The sequence below is a fragment of the Geotrypetes seraphini genome, chromosome 9 (assembly GCF_902459505.1).
Source record: "Geotrypetes seraphini chromosome 9, aGeoSer1.1, whole genome shotgun sequence".
Lineage (NCBI taxonomy): Eukaryota > Metazoa > Chordata > Amphibia > Gymnophiona > Dermophiidae > Geotrypetes > Geotrypetes seraphini.
In genome coordinates this window covers 52,000,603-52,024,911 of record NC_047092.1, presented here as the reverse complement: position 1 = coordinate 52,024,911, position 24,309 = coordinate 52,000,603, and the positions used below count along the sequence as shown (strand labels likewise).

Here is a 24,309-nt window from a genome sequence, read left to right as displayed (position 1 = left end):
AATCTCTTTTTACCACATCCTCTGACAATGCATTCCAGAGTTTGTTTATTCTCTGAGTGAAAAAAATATTTTCTCCTATTGGTTTTTAAAGTATTTCCTTGTAAATTTGAGTGTCCCCTAGTCTTTGTAAATTTTGATAGAGTAAAAATTGGATCCACTTGTACTCGTTTTACACCACTCAGGATTTTGTAGACTTCAATCATATCTCCCCTCACCCATCTCTTTTGCAAGCTGAAGACCACTAACCTCTTTAGTCTCTTTTTTCATACGAGAGGCGTTCCATCCCCTTTCTTTGTCGCTCTTCTTTGAAACCTTTTCTAATTCCGCTATATCTTTTTTGAGATAAGGTGACCAGAATTGAATGCAATATTCAAGGTGAGGTGCACCATGGAGCAATACAGAAGCAATATAATATTAGTCTTGTTTAGCATCCCTTTTATAATAATTCTAGAATCTTGTTTGCTTTTTTGGCCGTCGATACACATTGGGCGGAAGGTTTCAGCGTATTGTCTACAATAAGACCCAGAACTTTTTCTTAGATGCTGACCCCCAAGGTGGTAACTATGATTTGGGCTATTCTTCCAAATGTGCATCACTTTGCATTTGTCCAAATTAAATTTCATCTGCCATTTGGATGCCCAGACTTTCGGTTTCTTAATGTATTCCTGCAGTTTTTCAGTCTGCATTTGTTTTTAACAACTTTGAACAGCTTATTATTTATTGATAGACCCGCTTTTACCAATTAAGGACCTAAACAGTAAACATAATTGCTAAAAACAAACCATGGAAAAGAAAGGAACTTCAATATGAAAAGAAAAGTTCCAGAGATAATATGTATACAACCATTTAGCCTTTAAAAAAAAATAGTCACTAAAACAAATAAGAGCATAAGAATTGCCATACTGGGACAGACTGAAGGTCCATCAAACCCAGTATCCTGTTTTCAACAGTGGCCAACCCAGGTCCCAAGTACCTAACAAGATCCAAGTAGTAAAACAGATTTTATGTTTGCTTATCCTAGGAATAAGCTATGAATTTCCCCAAACTATCTCAATAATGGCCTATGGACTTTTAGGAAATTATCCAAACCTTTTTTTAACTCTGCTAAAATAACTGATTCCACCACATTCTGTGGCAACAAATTCCAGCGTTTAATTACATGTTATGTGAAGAAATATTTTCTCCTGGTTTGTTTTAGATTTACTACTTAGCATCATTACATGCCTTCTTGTCCTAGTATTTTTGGAAAGAGTAAACAAAACTATTCACATCTACCCTTTTCACTACCGTTCAGTATTTTATAGACCTCTTATCATGTGAGCCCTGAGCTCTCTTCTCCAAGCCGAAAAGCCCTAGCTGCTTTAGACTTTTCTGATAGGAAAGTCATCCTCATCAGCCTTGCAAGGCTAGCTGTCAGCATTTTCTGTTGGCCTAACCAATGTCAGCAAAGGCCTATGAAAAATTGATATTAAACGGATCTGACCCTAGTAATGTCAGTGCAGATAAACGTCAGGGCTCCTGGTCATTGAATCTCAGGAAAGACATTAGAAATTATTAATACTTAAGATTGACAAAGTTTTCATAGATGTTCTAAGGTCAAGTGCTTAAGATAAAGAATAGCCCTAGTTGCATGTTCTAAGACACATAGATAGTATCTAGCAAGAGCCATTGTCTCAGAAAGATTCTCGCTCTCTCTTTTCCTTCAGTCTTTCACACCTCACACACCTTCCCTTACACCAGGACTTCTGGAATAATGTTCTTTGGACAGATGAGTCTAATATTGAATTATTTGTACACCAGAAAAGAGGACATGTTTGATGTACACTAAATACAGCATTCCAGGAAAAGAACCTCATGCCAACTGTGAAGCATGGAGGTGGAAGTGTCATGGTTTGGGGATGCTTTGCTGCAGCAGGATCTGGCCAGTTCACCATCATAGAATCCACCATGAATTCTACCGTGTATCAGAAGGTACTTGAGGAACATGCGAGACCATCTGTAAAAAAATAAAGCTGAAACAGAACTGGACCCTGCAACATGACAATGGCCCAAAACATGCCAGTAAATCCACCAAGGACATAAAACTAAGAAATGGAGAGTCCTGGAGTGGCCGAGTCAAAGCCCTGATCTTAATCCCATTGAGATGCTGTAGAATGATTTGAAACAGGCTGTACATGCAAGAAACCCCTCAAACACCTCAGGTGAAAGAATTCTGCATTGAGAAGTGGGCCAAACTTTTCTGGTAGATGGCTACAAGAAGCGACTTACTGAAGTTTTTTTCATCCAAAGGGGGTAACACTAGCTATTAGGGTGTAGGGTGTCCTAATTTATTCCTCAGTTATACACATTTTTGTGGATATCTATTGTTTCATAAGTAGAAATTTTTTGTTGTTTACCTGCAATTACATTACTTTTTTTTCCAGAGATAAAGAAAAAAAAGATTTGACATGGATATGTGAACATTTCTTAAGAACTGAATATTTCATGGGGTGTCCTAATTTTTTTCATATGACTGTCTATATTCTATCATGTCTCTCCATGGGACCCATCCCTGCCTTGAACCAGGTCTATTCAGTTGCGAGTTTATTCACTTGTCGTTAAAATGTCCAGATCTTTTATAAATAAGTTAAATAGCACCAGTCCCATTACAGATCCCTGCAGCACTCCACTATTTACCCTACTCCATTGAGAAAAATGGCCATTTAACCTTATCCTCTTTTTTCTATCTGATAAACCAATTTCTAATCCACAACTGAACATTGCCTCCTATCCCATTGTTCTTTAATTTTCTCAAGAGCCCTTCATGAGGAATTTTGTCAAAAGCTTTCTGAAAATCTAAATTCACATCGACTGGCTCATCTTTTATCCACATGTTTGTTCCCACCTTCAAAGAAGTCAAGCAAATTGGTGAGGAAAGGCCTCTCTTGGCTGAACCCATACTTGACTCTGTCCCATTAAATTCTTTTTGTCTACTTGTTCCACAATTTTATTTTTTATATTTTGTTTCAGTTATTTTGCCTGGCACTGAAGTTAGGCTTACTGGTCTGTAATTTCCCAGATCTCCCCCGGAACCCTTGTTAAAATGTTGGCATAATATTGGCCACCCTCTAAACTTTAGTTACTGCAGATGATTTTAGCAACAAGGTTGCAGATCAGCAATTTTATGTTTTGAGTTCTTTCAGTGATGTATTTAAATATGTTTAGAAGCACTTGTATAGGAATTGATGGAGAATTCATTCATTCCTAATAGGAAGAACAGTGTCATGTAGGAGACGGTTAGAGAATCTTCTACTTCACTTTTGTAATAAAATTTTAGCTAGGTTTTGTATCTTGAAAGTAATATGTTTTTGCTATGCTAGCCCAGAATCATTATTTGCACTGGAAAACTTTTGTAAATACCTTTCTTAAAAATAAAAAAAAAAGCATGTAGAATGAATTGAGCTTTTGAGACTATAAAGGTCCCTCCTTTCTTTAGACCATTGCATCATCATTTTGAAAACATCTGAGTTTTTTTTTCCTTTTTTCTTTCCAGAAAAATTTGTCGAAACTGTAAATGTGGTCAAGAGGAGCATGACATTCTCTCAAGCAACGAAGATGATCGGAAAGTGGGAAAACTTTTTGAAGATACAAAATATACCACTCTTATCGCAAAACTGAAAACAGATGGAATTCCTACATATAAGCGCAACGTGATGATTCTGACAAATCCAGTGGTAGCCAAGAAGGATATCTCAATTAATACAGTCACATATGAATGGGCACCTCCTGTCCAAAATCAGGCCCTGGTAAAGACATTTTAAAAAATTGTTAAACTTAAAAATAGCTTAGAACTGATATTCAAAAAGAATTCAGTTTATTTAATCAAATGTAGAAAGTGAGGCTTTAGGCACCTGGGCCAACCGGAGTCTTAGGCCTCCTTCCCAGTGCATTCTGAAATGCACTGGGAGTGGCCTAAGACTTAGGTTGGCCAGATCTCTAAGGCCACTCCTATGGGAGGAGCCTTAGGCACCTGGCCCAATCAGGGCCTTATACACCGGGAAAGAGAAAGCCCGCCATTCGGAAGAGGCTGACCTGCCGGCCAGAGGGAGTGAGCATGCCTCTCGCTGGCCTTCCACTAAAAGGTACGGAGAAGGATAAATGTGGGGGCTGGGGGCTGCCAGCAGGAGGGATTAGGCATACCTACTGCCGGGGATGTTCAGGGGGGCTGCCGGCAGGAGGGATTGGGTATCCCTCCTGCCAGGGATGTAAATGGGGGGTGGGGACACTGGTGGGGGGGAGTGGGCATATCTCCTGCCGGTATAATTGCATTGTTTCTTCACTGACCTGATGATAACATAACTTCTCAAACGTTTTTATCAGATATCTTTTTCGACTAACAATTGATTGTTGACCCATATTTCCACTTAAATGCTCAGTCTGTAGTCATTTCAAGGCCAGTTAATTTGCCAGATTTTTCAAGAAAAATAACTTTTGCCATGTTAATGTATATTTATGCTGTCCTCAAAAAAAGACTGCTGAGCTGCACAGCTTACAAAATTCTTCTCTGGATTATTTTAAAATCAAATGGAATTTCTTAAAGGTCACATGTTGTCCTGCAATAGATTTCATCTGATTTGGAGGGGGTGCAGAATTAAAACTAAACATTTGATGAGCTGTCTGTGAAGATTTTCCAAATTTTCCTTTAACCTAGTGCTTTTTTAGGATGGCTTAAGTCATTGATGAAAGCTGCATAATCTGTCTTGCTTCAGAGCCAAAGAAAGCATTCATGAGTTGTACAGGGTTTTATTACTGTATATGGTAAGGACTGTAGCACAGGAGTCAAATGCAAGGTTCAGAAGAAGGAAAAGACAAACCTGTCCACTGTGATACAGAAGCAGAGGATAAGACTCTTAGACATGTTGCTTAAAATTTAAACCTGTTGACAGTGTGTATAGGACTGCAGCATGAGATATAACAGGAAGAGGGCGATCTGACATACTTCTGCTGTGCTTAAGTTCAATATCCGTCCTCTTTACTTTGCCTAGTTAAGGTTACACTAAACTTCCTTGTAGACAGTCATTTGCTGTCTTTTTCACTGTGCGGTTTTCCAGTAATGTATTTGTTTATTTATTTGGCGAGGGGGGGGGGTGTAATCTTAAATCTAGGTATTACTTTTGATGGTTTTATTACTAAATCTTGTTTGTCCCCAAGAAATGAGAAAACTGGAATGTCGTCATAGCTGAAAAAGAGAAAACATTTAATTTAAAATTATTGGGGAATGGGAAAGCCTGATTAACATTCCTAGGCAATCTTATTTTTGCTTTGATTCAAGTGATTCTGTCTAATAACTGATATAGAAGAGACTTTTTGTTGGTCTGATAACTTCAGAAATAAAAGCATAGGCTGGCTCAGCCTGTCTGTTTAAAAATCTGGATTCACTAATTGGCATGGCATCTGAAATCTAATGCTGCTAATCTCTGTTATAATAGGCTAGGCGCTATATGGAAATGATTCCAAAGGAGAAACAACCTGTGGCCGGTTCAGAAGGAGCTCAGTACAGGAAGAAGCAGTTGGCTAAGCAGCTGCCTGCTCATGACCAGGACCCATCTAAGTGCCATGAATTGTCCCCCAATGAGGTGAAGCAGATGGAACAGTTTGTGAAGAAATACAAAAATGAGGTGCTTGGTGTGGGTGATGTCAAGCTTCCTAAAGAGGTGGATGGGCCTGCAGAGAAGAGCAAGTTCAGTGATGGGGACAAAAGTACCACTGCAACCATTGGAGCTTTGGGCGACAAACTGGGAGCTCCAGAGGAAACCCAGTATGTAAGTAATATAGTGAATAGCAGACCTGGATCTTATTTAACACAGATAAACCTATACTTTTAATTTGATGCATTTGGCATTATTTTGATGATTAGAAAATATTTATTAGTACATTATTGCAAAATCACTGATGCTTAAAGAGAATTAAGACTTCAGTATTCTGCACAGATTTCTAATACTTAATGGCACCAAACTTTTCAAAGATGTCTGGCAAGATTTAGTTGAAATGCTGATTTTATGATCATTGAATTAGAATATATAATGATGGCAGCAGCATAGTACAGTTATTTGGGTGATCATAGTGTAGCACAGATATTTTGTAGTGAAAGTATGTAATTACATACACATTTTGCCTCCCTGAAATAATTGGATTCTTGACCAAACTTTAAAAAAAATCCACATTTTGATATCAATATTTTGTTGTTTTTTTTTCCCCTGGAGAGATTTGTTAACATTATTTTTTAGGAAATAACAGTTTCATTATAACCTTAATAGAAATTCATTTAGGCTGCATACCAGTCCTGATGTAGGGATTATTGAAATAGTTTTATATATTACTCATCTCAACAAATCCATTTTTCAGTTTCTGAAAGCTTTTTAAAATTGCAATTGGTTGGTGCTGGTCTTTTCTTGTTATCTGTCCAAAGGATTTTAAAGCCTTTCATATGCTTGAAGGGCACTTGGTAAGAATTCTATAAGCCATAGGAACTTCTTTTAGTTAACATGGCTTTTGCAAGCATACTTGAAGAAATCCAGCTGAAGACTGGATCATTGACAGCATGGGGATGAGTTCAAATTATGGTAGTATATCTGTTTTCTCTTCTGATTATATCGGTGATTCCTAGTATGTGTCCTCCATGAGCTGCCAAATAAGTTTTGGTGTTCTGGTAATAACAGGCTACAGATTAACTCTGTTTACTAAATGGATGTATACATGTATCTTATGAATTTCATCACAGTTCAGCTAGAAAACTTACTGGTTTGGAGACCACTGAGATGGACAGGTTTAAACAAACCCCATTAAAGTAACCCTCTGCTCACACTTGTAAAGCACGCCTTTTAAATGGTGGCTGTATGTAAAATATGTTGCCATTTCCCAGTACTATTTGTTTTTGTTAATCAAGACTAAAAATGAATTTGCATAGTGTTACTATGGGCTCCTTTTACTAAGATGCGCTAGCATTTTTCGCACATGCTGAAGATTAGCACGCGCTAACCCCCGTGCTGCACGAGAAATACTAACGCCAGCACTATGGAGGCATTAGCATGTAGCACGCTAAGCACACGCTAAAACCGCTAGTGCAGCTTAGTAAAAGGAACCCTATATTTCAAAGGTTTTGTGTAGAGAATCCCAATAAGGGTGGCCTGGATACATTGGAAGGAGCTAGTCTCAATCTCACTAATTTCCTGGAAAGTTTTGATGATGATTCTACCAGAGCAACCCTCTTTTGTGGCATTCTCTTCAAAGAAACACAAATTGATTGTCCTAAAATCATATTTCAAGAATAAAGATGTTTTCTTTATGTGGTCAGAGCTTCACGATTGCATAGAAAGTTATTTCTTTGCCTTAAACCCCAGGCATTGACTATGGGAGCCACATTTTTTTTTCTTCGGTGCCTATGTAAATGTCTGGTGAGCTGGCAAGGAAAGAATTTTGTATTTTTAGATCCAATTCTGAAACTTTTTTGAAAGCAAACAAGATAATATAAATTATTTTAGTGTAGTATGTTTTCATTATTATAAGATCTAGATAGATATGTATAGGGCCTCTTGTTTCAGGGGCCTTGCCTTTTTTTTTTTTCCCCCTAATTTTTTCCTTGTTAAAATTTATCATCCTGGACCCATGATGTGGGTTATTGGCATAATGTTTCTTTATTTGATTATTGTTTTGAAGTGCTTCCTTTCTTTAGAAATATGCCATGTTTCTTTCTCACGTTGTGTATATGTATATAAATTGAAATTCTGAATTTTAAAAAAAATGAATTTTATATACGGTATATAAAAACTATTACTGCACAGGGACAATAGCTGTTAAATTTCAGATGGTGGTACTTTTCTGCATGACAGCACAGTATACCAAATGAGTGATGGTAATTACAAGGACCAATGATAGCATGCAAACGGAAATTAAAGTGGGATTCCACGTTGTGTTAGATCACCAGGTACTGTTGGGAGGAGAGGTACGAAAAGTGGGGCTGCCGAAAAGTTTTCAACTCGACCAACAAAGTTGAGGGCAGTCTCCATCAAGGACAAAGCAGTTAGTCTAGTGATTTTCCACTTGTTTTTGTTCCTTCAGAAAAATAACAGAATGAAAAAAAAGTGGAAATAAAACACTGGACTGAGTATATAGTTCTTGATGGAGACTGCCTCAACTTGGCTGGGCTGAAAAATTTTCAGCGACTCCTCGTACAGAGCCTGGGATATAATATATGAGGATTATGGGTCATTGTTGGCATGCAGTAGTAGAAAAGGTGCAAGTACTAGTACCCCCTGAATAAATGCACTGGGTTTGTCCAACCACTTAATGCTAGTAGCCAAGTAACAGTCATTTTTTAACTATTAAATCCTTAGAGAGAAATGAATTACTCCAGTACAAAATGACTACTTAGCATTTTGTTAAACCTTAATCAAAAATCTCAGGTCAGCATGTACTAAACACACCTAGTATGTCAGGTGTTTTATATGTATATATGTTTTTCCTATATTTATAGATTTGTTTACATATTAAAAGAAGCAAATTGGCAGATCACAAGTTGCATGATTCCATTTATGTTCAAGAAGTCATGTCCTTTTGACTTATAGAAATCCTGCTTTATTACAGTCCTGCTACCGCTGCAAACTGAACATGAAACAGGGTGATCCTGCAGTGTATGCAGAGCGGGCTGGCTATGACAAACTCTGGCATCCTGTATGCTTCATCTGCTCGGTCTGCCAGGAGCTGCTGGTGGACATGATCTACTTCTGGAAGGGTGGGATGCTGTACTGTGGCAGGCACTACTGCGACAGCGAGAAACCGCGCTGTGCTGGCTGTGATGAGGTAGGCAATGCTGTTCCTACAAAGCCATCTTATGTTGAAAATCTAAAAAAATGAATTAAAAAAAAAGAGAGAGAAACTGGTAGCAATAGATATAGCCGAAGTGCATACATTTGTATTAATTTTGTTTTGGTGTGTCCCATGCTTGGACATATTTGTGAAGCTTATAGTAGCATATTATTGACCTTCAGCATATTCAAGAAATGTTATTTTGTGTGTGTTGAAAGGGCTAGGGTACAGACAGGTTCAGACATCTCTTAGCACATGAGACTGATTTTTGTTTGTTTGGGAGGTTTTTTGGCTTGATATTTTTTTGTAATAAGTTAATTTATAGATTAATTTATTACAAAAAATATCAAGCAAATCTATAGAAAAGTGGATTTTTTTATTTGGGGCTTTTCTATAACAAAAGTACTTGTGAAATATTGAGTAGGCTGTGCTGTTCTGGTATTAAGAGTCTGTTAATCATGAGATTTTTTGCCTTAGGCAGAATAGTGCAAATTGTTTTGTTTTGTAAATTAGGCTGATGGTATCCCAGGAGTCAGCTGCTTGTGGGGATGTAGGGCAGTGGTATAGCTAGATCTGACATTTTGGGCGGTCCCAGAGCTAATTTGAATGGGCACTATGTATATAGGTATGAGTAGCATGAATTTGATGGATTTCTAAGTAAATTGTCTGCCCAACAGCTATCCTGCATCAACATAAACTACATACTTATCCTTCCCCCCCATCTCTGTAGCCTGGAATCAGCTTTACCCTTTTCTCCTCCCTGTAGCCCAGCATCAGCCTTACCCTTTCCTTGCTACCTTCCCTATCCGTACAGAATCAGCCTTACTCTTCCCCCTACTCCCATCCATCGTTATAGTTTGGAATCAGCCTTACCATTTTCCTTAAATGTTTGTGTCTCTTAAACTGATAAATAGAATCTAATCATTTTTTGGTAAGTAGGGGCAGGAAACCAACAGGTTTGTAGGTTAGATTTAAAGAGACACACACAGACAGTTTCCCCAGACTTAAAACAGAAACATTAGAATTGTTTAGAGGTAAAGCTATGCTTTGCAGAGTTGGAAATTTCATGGTATCTTGAAAATAGAAATAGAGATCCCTATCTATGCAGTCCATTAGGATTAGATATGATAATAGTGAACCACATGATCATAGTAATGCTTTCTATGACATGTGGTCTCATTACATTGCTCTTTAATCTGTACAGCCTGAGTATATAAAAAGTGGTCCTAATGCTTTGTGAAAGATTTCAGTATGCAGAACTCAAATATAGTCAGGTACGATTTTTCCTAATTTATGAACTGGTTATATACTCTTCACCCCTGAGTTGGTCTTATGCATACAAGCAATGCTAATAGTTCACACAAGAAATACTTTTATGAATAGAGGACCTCAAATAAGTGACCAAAAATGGTCACTATCAATGAGAAAATCTTTAAAAAATTGTAAGTTGAAAATATTTTATTTCTTTTTTCCAGCTAATATTCAGCAATGAGTATACGCAGGCAGAAAGTCAGAGCTGGCACTTGAAGCATTTTTGCTGTTTTGACTGTGACTGTGTCCTGGCAGGGGAGATCTACGTCATGGTGAATGATAAGCCTGTTTGCAAGCCTTGTTATGTAAAGAATTATGCGGTGGTAAGCACCTACTCTCTATCCATAATGATTGATACATTCCAAGATCATAAAAGCGTAAGAATAGTGGATCATGGTGCAGAAAAGAAGTTAATGTTAAATATTCTTGCCATTTTAGTAAGTGGTTTAATATGTAGTATATAGAAATGAGTGCCAAGTGTTTGATTTTATAATATTTATGTAAAACTTTTTTTATACCGTATAGACTTTTTGGTTCAGTGACCATATTTGGCACTGGAAGTTTGGACATCACATAGAAAATGCCCCCTTCAGTCCACCCTTAGTTGTTAATCCATTACCTATGGCAGGCTGTCCTTTTGTGGAGACCTGTAGTGACCTCCATGGAGGAGCAGAACCTTTGGCAATGTGGAGCAGCACAGTTTCTACCAATGAGGCAGGGACATTTCTATTTGCAGGATCAGATGGAAAAGTCTCTCTTTCACTCCCCGCATGGCAACTCAGGCAGATTCCTTCAGCATTGTTTCTTCCCCCCACGGCAGGGTTCCCTTTATGGTAGCCAAAGATTATCTCAATAAGAGGATGAGTAGCACCAGTCATTACACAGATTAAAAAAAAGGGCAAATTTTGGTAGTGTAAACAGATAAGGTTCTTATCTGGAGTTACTAGATACCACATTCTGAGTGAGAAAAGATTAGTCTTCTCTGCCTCCATTCATCATTGGATAGTCCTGTGATTCATATTTACAATAGCAGAATTTTGTTTTTGCAAGCACTTTGCGTTATGAGTAGTAAGACTAGAAAAAATTCATAAGCTATTGTATAATACAAATGATGAGCATTGTTGTACAGTTTACAAATGTCTAGTTTCAGTAATTTTCATGATCAAAGTACATTTTGTGGTGAACATAACAGTTTTAGATCCCACAATTTCTCTCCTCCTATTTCTATTATCTTTAAATCTGTTGCTGTATTTGGAGCAGCGAATGATGCACTGTTTTCCTTCTGTGTTGGTTAGCTTTGATGCTGAAAAAGCGTTTGACAAAGTAAGGTGGGACTTCCTTTATGATATCTTAACAGCTTATGGTTTTGATGTGTTTTTTTTGTATCAGCGGTGCGAGCTTTATATTCTTTTCCATAAGCAAAATTAGTGTTGAAGGATTTTGAAACGGAAAAGTTCCTGATTTACAGGGGGATGAGACAGGGTTGTCCCTTATCGCCTTTATTATTTGTGCTTACTTTGACCCTTTTATTAGGGACATATTTGCAATGCCATCTATAAGAGGGATTGACATTGGAAATATTATTTTTAAGTTATCGGCCTTTGCAGACAATATTTTAGTGCACCTTACGGATCCTTTACATTCCTTAAAGGCTTTATTGGAATTGATTAAAGAATATGGTAAAGAGAACTACAGCTTAATTTAGGACATTGGGATATAGTTCAAACTCTGAGGGCGACACCTGGGGTGACCCAGTGTGCATGGTTAAGAGAAACATATTGTAGGGTGGCATTGCGTGCTTATTACTCTCGTACATAGTTGTATTATAGTGGAGGTCTCCCTACACCATTATGTCATAAATGTGGGATTGGGAGTCATACTTTGGGACTTGCATTTTGGTCTTGTCCCATTATTCAAAATTTTTGGAAAAGAATAATATCCTATATATCAAAAATAATTGGGAGATCTTTACATAGTCTTCCGACCCTTTTTGTTTTAGATTTACCAGAGGCTTCCAGTCATTTGCCTAGGGGTCATAGGGTTCTGTGTAGGAAGATGAGTTTATTGGCCAAGAAATGTATGACCCCTCCAAAGTTTTAGCATTGGTGAAAACAGTTACATCAGTTGGCCATCTGGGAGGCGAGAGATGCTGGTAGGCCTGAGAAGTGAAAGATGTTGTTTATGCATATATGGGATCCTTACTTACAAACCTTGCATCCTAAGGGCCGAAGTGCGGTCTTAAGATGGGTGTCCTAGAATGTATTGATGTGTCATAGTGAGGTGAAATAGAGAATACCACTGGGTAGGGTGGGGCTAGGGGGGAGGTGGGGGGTATATATGCTTCTTATTTTATTTTATTTGTTGTATTATGCACCATGAGGTACTCGTATGTTGTATTTGATTTTGTTTGCATCAATAAAAATTGTTTGAACCTAAAACTGTTGGTAAAGCAAATAACACTAGTGGCCTTATCTTAAGTGACAAAATCTCATAATTAGCAAAACTTTATTAAATTATGTTTCCAGATTCCTGAATAAATGTTTTAAAAGTATGCTGCATATTACAAATTTCAGATGCCTGATAGAGAAGTGTGTACTATTCAACCAATGAACATTTTCTGATGCAAAGAGATTGCATGGAAATATGTTTTCTATAATTATCCCAGGACAAGCAGGCAGCATATTCTTGACTGATGGGTGATGGCACCGACGGAGCCCCGGTACGGACAATTTTAGAGTGATTGCACTCTAAGAACTTAGAAAGTTCCAGTAGGCCGCACCGCGCACGCGCGAGTGCCTTCCCGCCCGACAGAGGCGCGCGGTCCCCAGTTTCTTAGTTTCCGCGGAGCTAAGAAGACGCGTCTCTCTCAACGGCCGTTGTGAGAGAATTTTTGTGTAAACTTCCCGCTCGCGTAAACTTGTTAAGGAAATTTTATTTCCTTTTCTTTTTTCTTTATTTTCTTTATTTAAAAAAAAAAAAAAAAAAACTTTGGTTTTTTTCCTTCTTTTTCGGTTTTGCCCCGGCGGGGCCTTTTGCCACCATCGAGGCCTCGGCCTTCGATTTGGCTGAAGCCGTTTTTACATTCATGCCCCCTCAACCCGGCTTCAAGAAGTGCCAGCGGTGTGCACGACCAATTTCACTAACTGACCCACATAATTGGTGTCTCCAGTGTCTTGGTCCCGACCATCGAGCGTCTACCTGCACCCGCTGTGCGACTTTGAAAAAGAGAACTCTTAAAAATAGAGAAATTCAACAGAAATTACTATTTGGTGCCGAAATGTCTGATTCTACAGCACCGGCGCAGTCGGCACCCACATCGTCGACACCACGCGATACCGCGTCGGTGTCGACTCCTTCAGGTAAGCCGGCTAAGAAGCCTTCCCCGTTGGAGCGTCCTCCGGTCTCGATGGCAGCAAGCCCAATCCTGCCGACCTCGAGGCGCCCACAGAAGCGCTCCGCCCCAATAGAGGTGAGCCCCTCTACATCGGGTTCCTCATCCTCGGGGCGTAGAGCGGCACCGCAGGTACCACAAAAGAAAAAAGCGGTACCGGTGCCTTCCCTCGAGGACCGTATAGCTGCTGTTCTACAGGCGCAACTTAAAGAACAGTTACAGCACCTCCTGCCTTCGTTCCTGGCACCGAATCTGCCGGTACCAGTTCGGTCTGAGCCACCGGTACCGACAGTGGACCGTCCTATTTTATCGACGTCCACATTGTCGGTACCGGTACAATCTGTTTCCTCGGTCTCCATGCCGATTCTTGCACCGGAGCCGAGAGCTCACCATCAAGCTGTACAGACTTCGGCTCCGGTGCATACAGTGACATCTCCCGGTACCGAGTCAGGCAGGTCAGGGAAGTCTCTTCGTAAATCCCGTCATTTAGAGCCTTCCACGCCGGAATCTCGAGACCGGAGTTTTCAAATTCGAGATCCTGACTTGTGGGGGGACTCAGAGGATCCTATTCTTTCTGAGGGGGAATGCTCTTCTGGTGATGAGGACCCGTCTGCTTTAGGACCCTCCTCTAGACCAGAGGTATCTTCTTTTTCTTCCTTTTTAAAGGAAATGTGTGACTCTCTCTCCATTCTTTTGGAGGCTGAGTCAAAGAAATCCAAGGCTTTTCTAGATGCCTTGGATTTTGACCAGCCTCCAAAGGAATATCTTAAGTTACTTCTCCATGACATCTTGAGAGAGACTTTTTATAAGAATCTGGAATCTCCTTTAACTATTCCTGGAGCTCCCCGAAAATTGGATTCCTTGTATAAGGTTATCCCTATCCCTGGGTTTGACAAACCCCAACTGCCTCATGAGTCCCTTTTGGTTGAGTCCACTTTAAAAAAGTCCAAAGGGGCTAGTGTATATGCTTCGGTCCCTCCTGGCAGAGAGGGCAAATCCATGGATAAGTTTGGGAAAAGACTTTACCAAAATGCAATGTTGGCCAATCGATCAGGAAACTATGCATTTCATTTCTCTTTTTATCTTAAGCAGCTTATTCAGAATCTCACTGCTTTTGAGAAATATCTTCCTGATCGGAAAAAGTCTACTTTTCACCAAACTTGTTCCTCTCTTTTACAGCTTCGTAAATTCATGGTCAGGTCCATTTATGATACCTTCGAGCTGACCTCCAGGGCCACAGCCATGTCAGTGGCCATGCGACGGCTAGCCTGGCTTCGGGTTTCAGAACTCGACGTCAATCACCAGGATCGACTAGCCAATGCTCCTTGCTTGGGGGATGAGCTGTTTGGAGATTCCATGGACTCCACTACTCAGAAACTATCGGCTCATGAGACTAGATGGGACACGCTTCTTAAAACTAAGAAGCCTCCACCAACCAGGCCTTTTCGTCCACAATCTACCTACCAACGTAGATTTGTGGCTCGTCCTCTGCCTCAAGCTGCACAACAGCCTAGACGTCAGAGACAACAACGACCAGCTGCTAGACAACCTCAACAACAGCAGCAGGTAAAACCTACACCTTCACAAAAATCTACTCAACCCTTTTGACTTAGTTCTCCAGAACATAGCCAGTCTTGTTCCTTCTACCCACCTTCCACAGCCTATAGGAGGACGCCTTACTTATTTCATAAGCCGTTGGGAACTCATCACGTCAGATCAGTGGGTCCTAAACATCATCCACCACGGCTACTCTCTCAATTTTCAGTTTCTACCTCCTCCAAGTCAACCAAAAGAGTCTGCTTTGCACACTCCTCAGTCTTTCCTTCTTCTCCAAGAAGTTCAATCCCTCCTCCTTCTGAACGCCATAGAGGAGGTTCCTCTAGATCAGAAGGGGCAGGGGTTCTACTCCCGTTATTTTTTAGTCCCCAAAAAAACAGGAGATCTCAGACCCATTCTAGATCTCCGCGATCTCAACAAATGTTTGGTCAAGGAAAAATTCAAGATGCTTTCTCTGGCCACTCTTTATCCTCTTCTCAATCAAGGCGACTGGCTATGTTCCCTCGATCTCAAAGACGCATACACTCATATACCGGTCAATCTGGCCTCCAGACAGTACCTACGCTTCATGATCAATCGTTGTCATTACCAATACAAGGTGCTGCCCTTCGGTCTTGCCTCCTCTCCAAGAGTGTTCACCAAATGTCTGATTGTGGTGGCTGCCTTTCTACGATCTCACCACCTTCAGGTCTTTCCTTACCTAGACGACTGGTTAATCAAGGCCAATTCATCTCAGACTGTTCTCCTGGCCACCAACCAAACCATCATGTTTCTTCAACTTCTGGGGTTCGAGATCAATCTACCCAAATCTCATCTCATCCCCACTCAGAGACTTCAATTCATAGGAGCTGTCTTGGACACAGTCCTCATGAGAGCGTTCCTGCCATCCAACCATCTTCAAACGCTTCAATCTCTGTATCAGCAGGTGCTTCCACAGCGTTCCATCTCGGCAAAGCAAATGATGATTCTCTTGGGTCACATGGCGTCCACAGTCCATGTCACACCCCTCGCACGTCTTCACCTGCGCACTCCTCAATGGACCCTTGCTACTCAGTGGTCCCAAGCGATGGATCCTTGCTCACGACACATATCTGTGACTTCATCTCTTCGTCAGTCTCTACAATGGTGGTTGGTATCCTCAAATCTATCCAGAGGTCTTCTGTTTCATCTACCTCCTCATCAACTAGTCATCACCACCGATGCCTCCCCTTATGCATGGGGAGCTCACTTGAACGAGTTCCAAACTCAAGGCCTTTGGACAGCCCAGGAAAAGAAGCATCACATCAACTTCCTGGAACTCAGAGCGATGTTTTATGCCCTCAAGGCCTTCCAACATCTTCTCTTTCCTCAAGTTCTCCTGCTGTGCACAGACAATCAAGTTACGATGTACTACATCAACAAACAGGGTGGGACGGGCTCTCGCCTCTTATGCCAGGAAGCCCAGAAGATCTGGACTTGGGCCATAAATCACCATCTATTCCTGAAAGCTATCTACATTCAGGGAGAAAGGAATTCCTTAGCGGACAAACTCAGCAGAATTCTCCAACCTCACGAGTGGACACTCGATCCTGTAACTCTACAATCCATCTTCGCTCAATGGGGCACTCCTCAGATAGACCTCTTTGCAGCTCCTTACAATCACCAGCTGCCCCTATTCTGCTCCAGACTCTACTCTCTTCACCGTCTAGCAGCGGATGCATTTCTCCTCGACTAGTCCAATCTGTTCCTGTACGCCTTCCCTCCTCTGCCTCTCATGTTGAGAACCTTGTTCAAGCTCAAGAGGGAACGAGCCACAATGATTCTGATTGCTCCGAGGTGGCCCAGGCAACATTGGTTCTCCCTTCTACTTCAACTCAACTCAGTTCCAGGGAACCTTTTCTTCTTCCACTGTTTCCTTCTCTGCTTACGCAGCATCAGGAGACCCTTCTACATCCCAACCTCCAGTCTCTGCACCTGACAGCTTGGTATCTCTCGGGCTGACTTCTCATGATACGTTTTTGTCTCAGCCTGTTCGTTCAATTCTGGATGCCTCCAGGAAACCGGCCACTCTGCAATGTTACCATCAGAAGTGGACACGGTTTTCTTCCTGGTGTCTTCTTCATCATTATAATCCCACTTCCCTTGCAGTGGAGACCTTATTGGATTATCTTCTTTCTTTGTCAGACTCTGGTCTCAAGTCCACTTCAATCAGAGTCCATCTCAGTGCTATTGCGGCTTTTCATGAGCCAGTCCATGGAAAACTCCTCTCAGCTCATCCCTTGGTGTCCAGGTTCATGCGGGGTCTTTTCAATGTTAAACCACCTCTTAAAGCCCCTCCTGTTGTCTGGGATCTCAATGTGGTTCTTTCCGCCTTAATGAAACCTCCATTTGAACCCTTGGCTACCGCTTCTTTCAAGTTTCTCACTTGGAAAGTTCTTTTCCTTATTGCCCTTACCTCTGCCAGGAGGGTCAGTGAGCTTCATGCACTAGTTGCAGACCCACCTTTTACAGTATTTCATCACGACAAGGTGGTTCTGCGTACGCACCCAAAGTTTCTTCCTAAGGTTGTTTCTGAATTCCATCTCAACCAATCCATTGTTTTGCCTGTCTTCTTTCCGAAACCCCACTCACATTCAGGGGAACAGGCTCTGCATACTTTGGACTGTAAGAGGGCTCTAGCTTACTATTTAGACCGCACTAAGCCCCACAGATCTTCTCCCCAACTATTTCTGTCTTTTGATCTGAATAGATTGGGACGTCCTGTTTCTAAGCGTACGTTGTCTAATTGGCTGGCAGCGTGCATTTCTTTCTGTTATGCTCAGACCGGACTGACACTGGAAGGTTCTGTCACGGCCCATAAGGTCCGAGCCATGGCGGCATCTGTAGCTTTCCTCCGTTCCACTCCTATTGAGGAAATCTGCAAGGCTGCTACTTGGTCCTCAGTTCATACTTTTACATCTCATTATTGTCTGGACGCTTTTTCCAGACGGGATGGACACTTCGGCCAATCTGTTTTGCAAAATTTGTTTTCTTAATGGCCAACCTTCCCACCATCCCTCTTTTTGTTAGCTTGGAGGTCACCCATCAGTCAAGAATATGCTGCCTGCTTGTCCTGGGATAAAGCACAGTTACTTACCGTAACAGGTGTTATCCAGGGACAGCAGGCAGATATTCTTGCGTCCCTCCCACCTCCCCGGGTTGGCTTCTTAGCTGGCTTATCCTAACTGGGGACCGCGCGCCTCTGTCGGGCGGGAAGGCACTCGCGCGTGCGCGGTGCGGCCTACTGGAACTTTCTAAGTTCTTAGAGTGCAATCACTCTAAAATTGTCCGTACCGGGGCTCCGTCGGTGCCGTCACCCATCAGTCAAGAATATCTGCCTGCTGTCCCTGGATAACACCTGTTACGGTAAGTAACTGTGCTGTATGTGACAAAAGTGAAAGGGGTCACAGCAAACGAACTATATATGCTCATTTTTGATCTGCGTGAATTTGTGGGGGGGGTGGCGATTGAGATTGACTCATGGTATTCTTTCTTTTTTTTTTAGTTTAACAGTTTTATTTTTTTTAATTGCTGATTTGGTTATACTATTAGAAATACATTGATAATTATGGTATTCTTTTTTGAGTCTATTAAATGTTAAATTCCAAAAGTCAAACCTATAAAAGGTAGGCTCATTATATTTTTAACCAGAAACAAAAGTTGCATGTATGCATACCTCTCATCATTTTTTTTTTTGTGTGTCCCCACCTCCCCGTTCAGCTGTGTCAAGGTTGTCATAATGCTATCGACCCAGAAGTGCAACGCGTGAGTTACAATAGCTTCCATTGGCATGCTACACCTGAGTGCTTTCTCTGTTCCTGCTGCAACAAATGTCTGATTGGGCAGAAGTTCATGCCAGTTGAAAAAATGGTCTTCTGCTCTGTAGAGTGCAAGAAGAAAATGTCGTCATAAGAATCCATGAGTAAAACTGCAGTGTTGGCCTTACAAAATGTTATGCAATGCTACTATAATCTGGGAAATGTTCAAGTCAATATTAAAGAATTTTAAGTGTAATTTCAAGTCTACTTTCCTTTACCCCTCCCCCCCCCCCAAATTGAAGAAAGCTAAGAAATGTACTTGGTATTTTTTTCTCTGGCTGAATATTGATGAGTAACTAAAGTTTATTACCCAAGTAAACTAGTTTTCACACATCCATATTAGCTATAGTATTAGGTTGTATACGCAAAATCTTTACCTATAATACATTACATTGAGTATTTCTTTAGACCACTGATCTGTACTGTGCCCAAATTCTTCCTTAGCATTCCTGCATTGTAAGAGAGTTGCTCTTTTAAAATGAAGAAGCAGGGGAAACCCAGTGTACAATTCTGATTACTTAAGTCGTCTACTTTTCTGTTTTGAAATCTGGAACCCATTCTATGCTTCCGTTTCCAGTTTACTAAGGCCCTCTTCTATTAAACTGCGCTAGCAGTTTTTAGCACGGTGAGCCGCCCTGAATGGCCCGCGCTGCTCCCAACATGCAGTTTAATAAAAGAGGGGGTAAATGTTGGAAAAGTTCTAGTGTGCAAAATTATTAGATCTGTGGCTTTCCTGATGGTTGTCCCAGTAGACTCTGTAGAACTGATAGTTTGCCTGTCGAGCCTTTCCTTTCCATCACATTTGTAAACTAATCAACATTAGAAACATTTTATAAAAGTTTTTTTAAAAAAATTTATTTATTTTTTTTTTTTTGGCTCTACTTGCTTGTCTTAAAAGCAAAGGGGAGAGGGGACTAAGGACAGTGGAAGGATTCATGGACCTTTCTTTTAAAGGTGGTAGGGTACCCCATTACTGAACTGTTGGGTTGTATGAATTCTTCATATCTATTCCTGCAATAATAGAAGTTATTTTGGCCTGTACAAGTATAGAATGCTGGAATATTGTCTATTCTTTGTTTTGCCAATGTATAGCAGCTATTTTATTCTTAATTTGTTTTCTAATATGACTGATCTAATTAAGATGTAGTTTAGAATTAGACTGATCTAATTAAGATATAGTTTAGAGTTGAAAGTTATTGGGGTGGTTTTCCCTTTTTCTCCCTGAATATTTGGTATATTGGTTAAGGCAACGAGCTGAGATGCAATTTTCCAGCTTCTCTGAGAATACTCTCAATTTTTATATAGGTCTTGTATATTTCTTGCTGAACAGACTATAGCTTTACATAGCTTTATGGCTTTGTCTACAAATGTGAAAAATTAAAATGTTTACAAATCCAGTATGGTCATGTTTCAACTTATCCCAGTAACAGAAGATTAAAAATGTATTTGTCTAGTAATACAAAGAATTGGCCTTAATGGTACAAACCCTCAGATATGTCTTACACTGTCAAATAAATCTGTCTTTTGTTTGTAATTCTGAGTGACTTATGAGTGGGGACTATTGAAATTAAAGAGCCTTAGAATTTCTGATTGCCTTCCATGGCTATCTTCATTTGCTAAATCCATTCGTCTTTTGCAACATTGCCAAGTATGGAATTGAAATGTACTTAATGAAGAAAAATAACTATGCAGATTCACACTGAACTTGTTTACGCTATTCCTGTGAAAATATTAATATTCACATTAAAGAGAGAAACTTTGTGATTTGTCTTTATTATTAAATGTTTGCTTTAAAGTACAAAATGGTTTCAAAAGAGAGAATCCGGACTTTGAATAGCCACCATTTATAACAGTGGGAACTGAATTTATTCATGCTTATACAAATAACAGCTATTTAAGATGGTTCACATTACATTTCAAACTCGGTGAAGAGGCTGAATCTCATATAATGAAAATGCGTACATTTATTAGGGACATTTTGAATGCATACAGTTTTACCAATTTAAAGTTCAAACTAAATGACAAAAGGAATGCATTTATTCAAGTAATCCTTAATTGCTATATTGAGAAGATTACAAGCCTAATGAAAGATCTTGACACGTCTCCTGTTTAAATGTTCTTTCCACTTTCAAGCATTTTGCTATTTTATTATTTAAAGATGTTTACCACTGGAGCTTCTTGCAAAAGGTGATTTCTACTATTAATAATAATAATTTTATTTTTATACTAGTGTTTAAGCCCGTTATATTAACGGGTGCTAGAGTAGATGTCTGTCTGGGTTTTTTTTTCTTTCTCTCTCTCTCTCTCTCCTTGGATGCTGTCTATCATTCTTTCTATCTGTGTCTCTCCCTGGCCCCCTAGCTGTCTGTATTTCTCTGTTGCGCCATGCCTGCCTGTCTCTCTGTGGCCCCCTTCTGTTCCCTCCCTCCCAGAACAAAGCATGATTGCTGTCTGCCCCCAAGCATTCCCCCTCCCCCCAAAGCAGCCCCCTTTCCCTCTCCCCCTCCACTTCTTACCAGCATGGGACACATGATTGCTGTCTCCCCCAAGCACACCCCTCCCCCAAAGCAGCCCCCTTTCCCTCTCCCCCTGCTTCCTGTTGTGCCATGCCTGCCTGCTCCATGGCCCCTTTATGTTCCCCCCTCCCAGAGCAAAGCATGATTGCTGTCTGCCCCCAGCACACCCCCTCCTCCCAAAGCAGCCCCCTTTCCCTGGCCCCTTGTTGTGTCATGCCTGCCTGCTCCGTGGCCCCCTTCTGTCCCCCCCAACCATGATTGCTGTCTGCCCCCAGCACACCCTTCCCGCCAAAGCAGCCACCTTTCCCTCTCCCCATGGTCCCCTGTTGTGCCATGCCTGCCTGCTCCGTGGCCCCCTTCTGTTTCTCCCCCTCCCGTTCTTATCCTCCCTCCATCCATGGTTCCTGGTGTCTTCTGGCCCACCGGCACGACTGTTGCTGCCGCTTCTCTTCAACAAAGCAGCCTGCTGAGGTTTACTGGCCGCTTCAGAGGGAATGTGCTACCGAGGTGGAGAGCGGCCTGCGAGGTTCACTACAGCCGACCGGCGAACCTCAACAGGCTACTTTGAAGAGCAGCAGCAGCGGTTAGTGAGTGAGGGGAGGAGGGGGGAGTTGCTGGCGTGTTCCCTGCCTCCGTGTTCCAAAATGGAATTCAGCACGGAGGGACACAGCATGGCGCAGCGATCACAAAACCCTAAGTGCGCATAGGTGCTTAGGGATTTATTATAGAGTATACCACTATACCAAAGGTTTGAAGCGGTTCACAACAGGAAAGTTAATACATACAGTGTAGAATAAAATAACAAAGGTAAAAACAAGCAGTTAAAATTGAAATATATCAATTAGAAACATAGATAATTTAAAAAAACAGAACGCATTAAGATATCTGCCTATTGAACAGATGTGTCTTTAACAGTTTAATAAAATAAGAAGAAGCCTCTAATATAGTTTTTCCAAGCCACGTATTCATATTTGGGTTTTGAAAGATAAAATTTATTCAATAACACTTTTAGATTGTGTTTTTTATACAGGGAAATTCATTTCAAGATGGCTGAAGATCCATATCTGTAATTGAGACTTATGCTAGCTTTTACAAAGCTGCACTAGAGGTTTCCACTGCAGGCCGGCAAGGTAAATGGTCCAATGCTCATAGAATTTCTATAAGTATTGGAGCATATACCTCACGGCCTGCTGTAGAAACCTCTACCGTGGCTTTGTAAAAGGAGCCCTTAGTGTTTATTTGGTGGTACTCTGCATTCTTTACATTTTGATTTCTCACTTGCCTTAATCCAGTATTAAAGAAAGTCCCTTTGTCACTGAGGCCCTGATTCTATAAAAGACACCTAAAGTTAGGTGTCCAGATAGGCCTACTTACCTGATCTAGGTGCTTAATTTAATTATTTAAATAGCCTTAATTGGCACAATTAATTTGAAAATTACAATTAAAAAAACAAAGTACAATCAATTAGCTAGTAGGCACCTAACTTGATAGGTGTCTACTCCAAGGTGCCTACCAGAAAATAGGCATGGTTAAGGGTGTGTTTTGGGCATGGTTTGACTTAGTCACACTCATTTAGGCCAAGAAAGCTCTGATATAAAGTACACTTAAGTTTGTAATGTTTTCTGGCGGCGAAAACGGTGAACAGAATGCTGGGAATGATTAAGAAGGGGATCACGAACAGATTGGAGAAAGTTATCATGCCGCTGTACCGGGCTATGGTACGCCCCCACCTGGAATACTGTGTTCAGCACTGGTCATTATACATGAAAGACACAGTACTACTCAAAAGGGTCCAGAGAAGAGCGACTAAAATGGTTAAGGGGCTGGAGGAGTTGCCATACAGTGAAAGATTAGAGAAGCTGGGCCTCTTCTCCCTTGAAAAGAGGAAATTGAGAGGGGACATGATTAAAACATTCAAAATAATGAAGGGAATAGACTTAGTAGATAAAGATAGGTTGTTCACCCTCTCCTAAGGTAGAAAGAACGAGAGGGCACTCTCTAAAGTTAAAAGGGGATAGATTCCGCACAAACGTAAGGAAGTTTTTCTTCACCCAGAGAGTGGTAAAAATCTCGAACGCTCTTCAGGAGGCTGTTATAGGGGAAAACACCCTCCACGTATTCAAGGCAAAGTTAGACAAGTTCCTGCTGAACTGGAACGTACGCAGGTAAGGCTAGTCCTGCCATGTGAGTGGACTGTTGGGCACGATGGATCACTGGTATGACCCAGCAGCGGCAATTCTTATGGTGCCTAAGACTGCTTTAGGCAGCACTAGGTGCAATTATATTAATGATGCCTAACTTGTGATTGGCACATTCCAGGGCATTAAAAATGCAAAGTGGAAAAGCCACTTATTACCAGGATGAGAACAGGAGTTCAAAATAAAATCACTTTTTTTAATGCTATAAAAAATAAGGCTGCAAAATCCAGATGAGTGGATATACTAAGGATCCAAGATGGTTCATGTTTCGTCAGTCTATACTTTCCTCAGGAATCCTTAAGGAAAGAATGATGTGGGTTGTATTAAATACAGTTTTTAACAATATGTGTGACTTAATGAGGTGAAATATAATTACATGTGGTCTGTACCACTGATGAATATTATCTAGTGCATAATGAGAGACCCTGATTCTATCAACGGCACCTGAGTGCTCATTCTTGGTAGGGGGTGGGGGAGAGATGCGACAAAATGGAAGAAAAGTATATTAAATTATCACCATCCCACCAATATTTGAATTCTCTCTCAGGTATGCAGAGGTCTCTAAAAGTTTAAAATATATCATCATCCCAGAAGGCAAAAAAAACTCATAACTTGTTCTGGTTTTTTTCTTTTTTTTTTTTTTTTAAATCAAAACA

The 24,309-nt window shown here is 40.7% G+C and overlaps 1 protein-coding gene across 1 annotated transcript in view; it reads left to right on the top strand.

The window, feature by feature from the left end:
* Positions 1–20,700, top strand: part of TES (testin LIM domain protein) — a 60,474-nt gene extending 39,774 nt beyond the window's left edge. Inside the window, exons 3-7 of the mRNA XM_033958766.1 lie at positions 3,533–3,785; positions 5,469–5,801; positions 8,623–8,838; positions 10,320–10,478; positions 18,842–20,700. Coding sequence (XP_033814657.1) covers positions 3,533–3,785; positions 5,469–5,801; positions 8,623–8,838; positions 10,320–10,478; positions 18,842–19,033 — 1,153 coding nt within the window. The 3' untranslated portion in view covers positions 19,034–20,700. The remainder of the gene's footprint in view (positions 1–3,532; positions 3,786–5,468; positions 5,802–8,622; positions 8,839–10,319; positions 10,479–18,841) is intronic.
* The last annotated feature ends 3,609 nt before the right edge of the window (positions 20,701–24,309 follow it).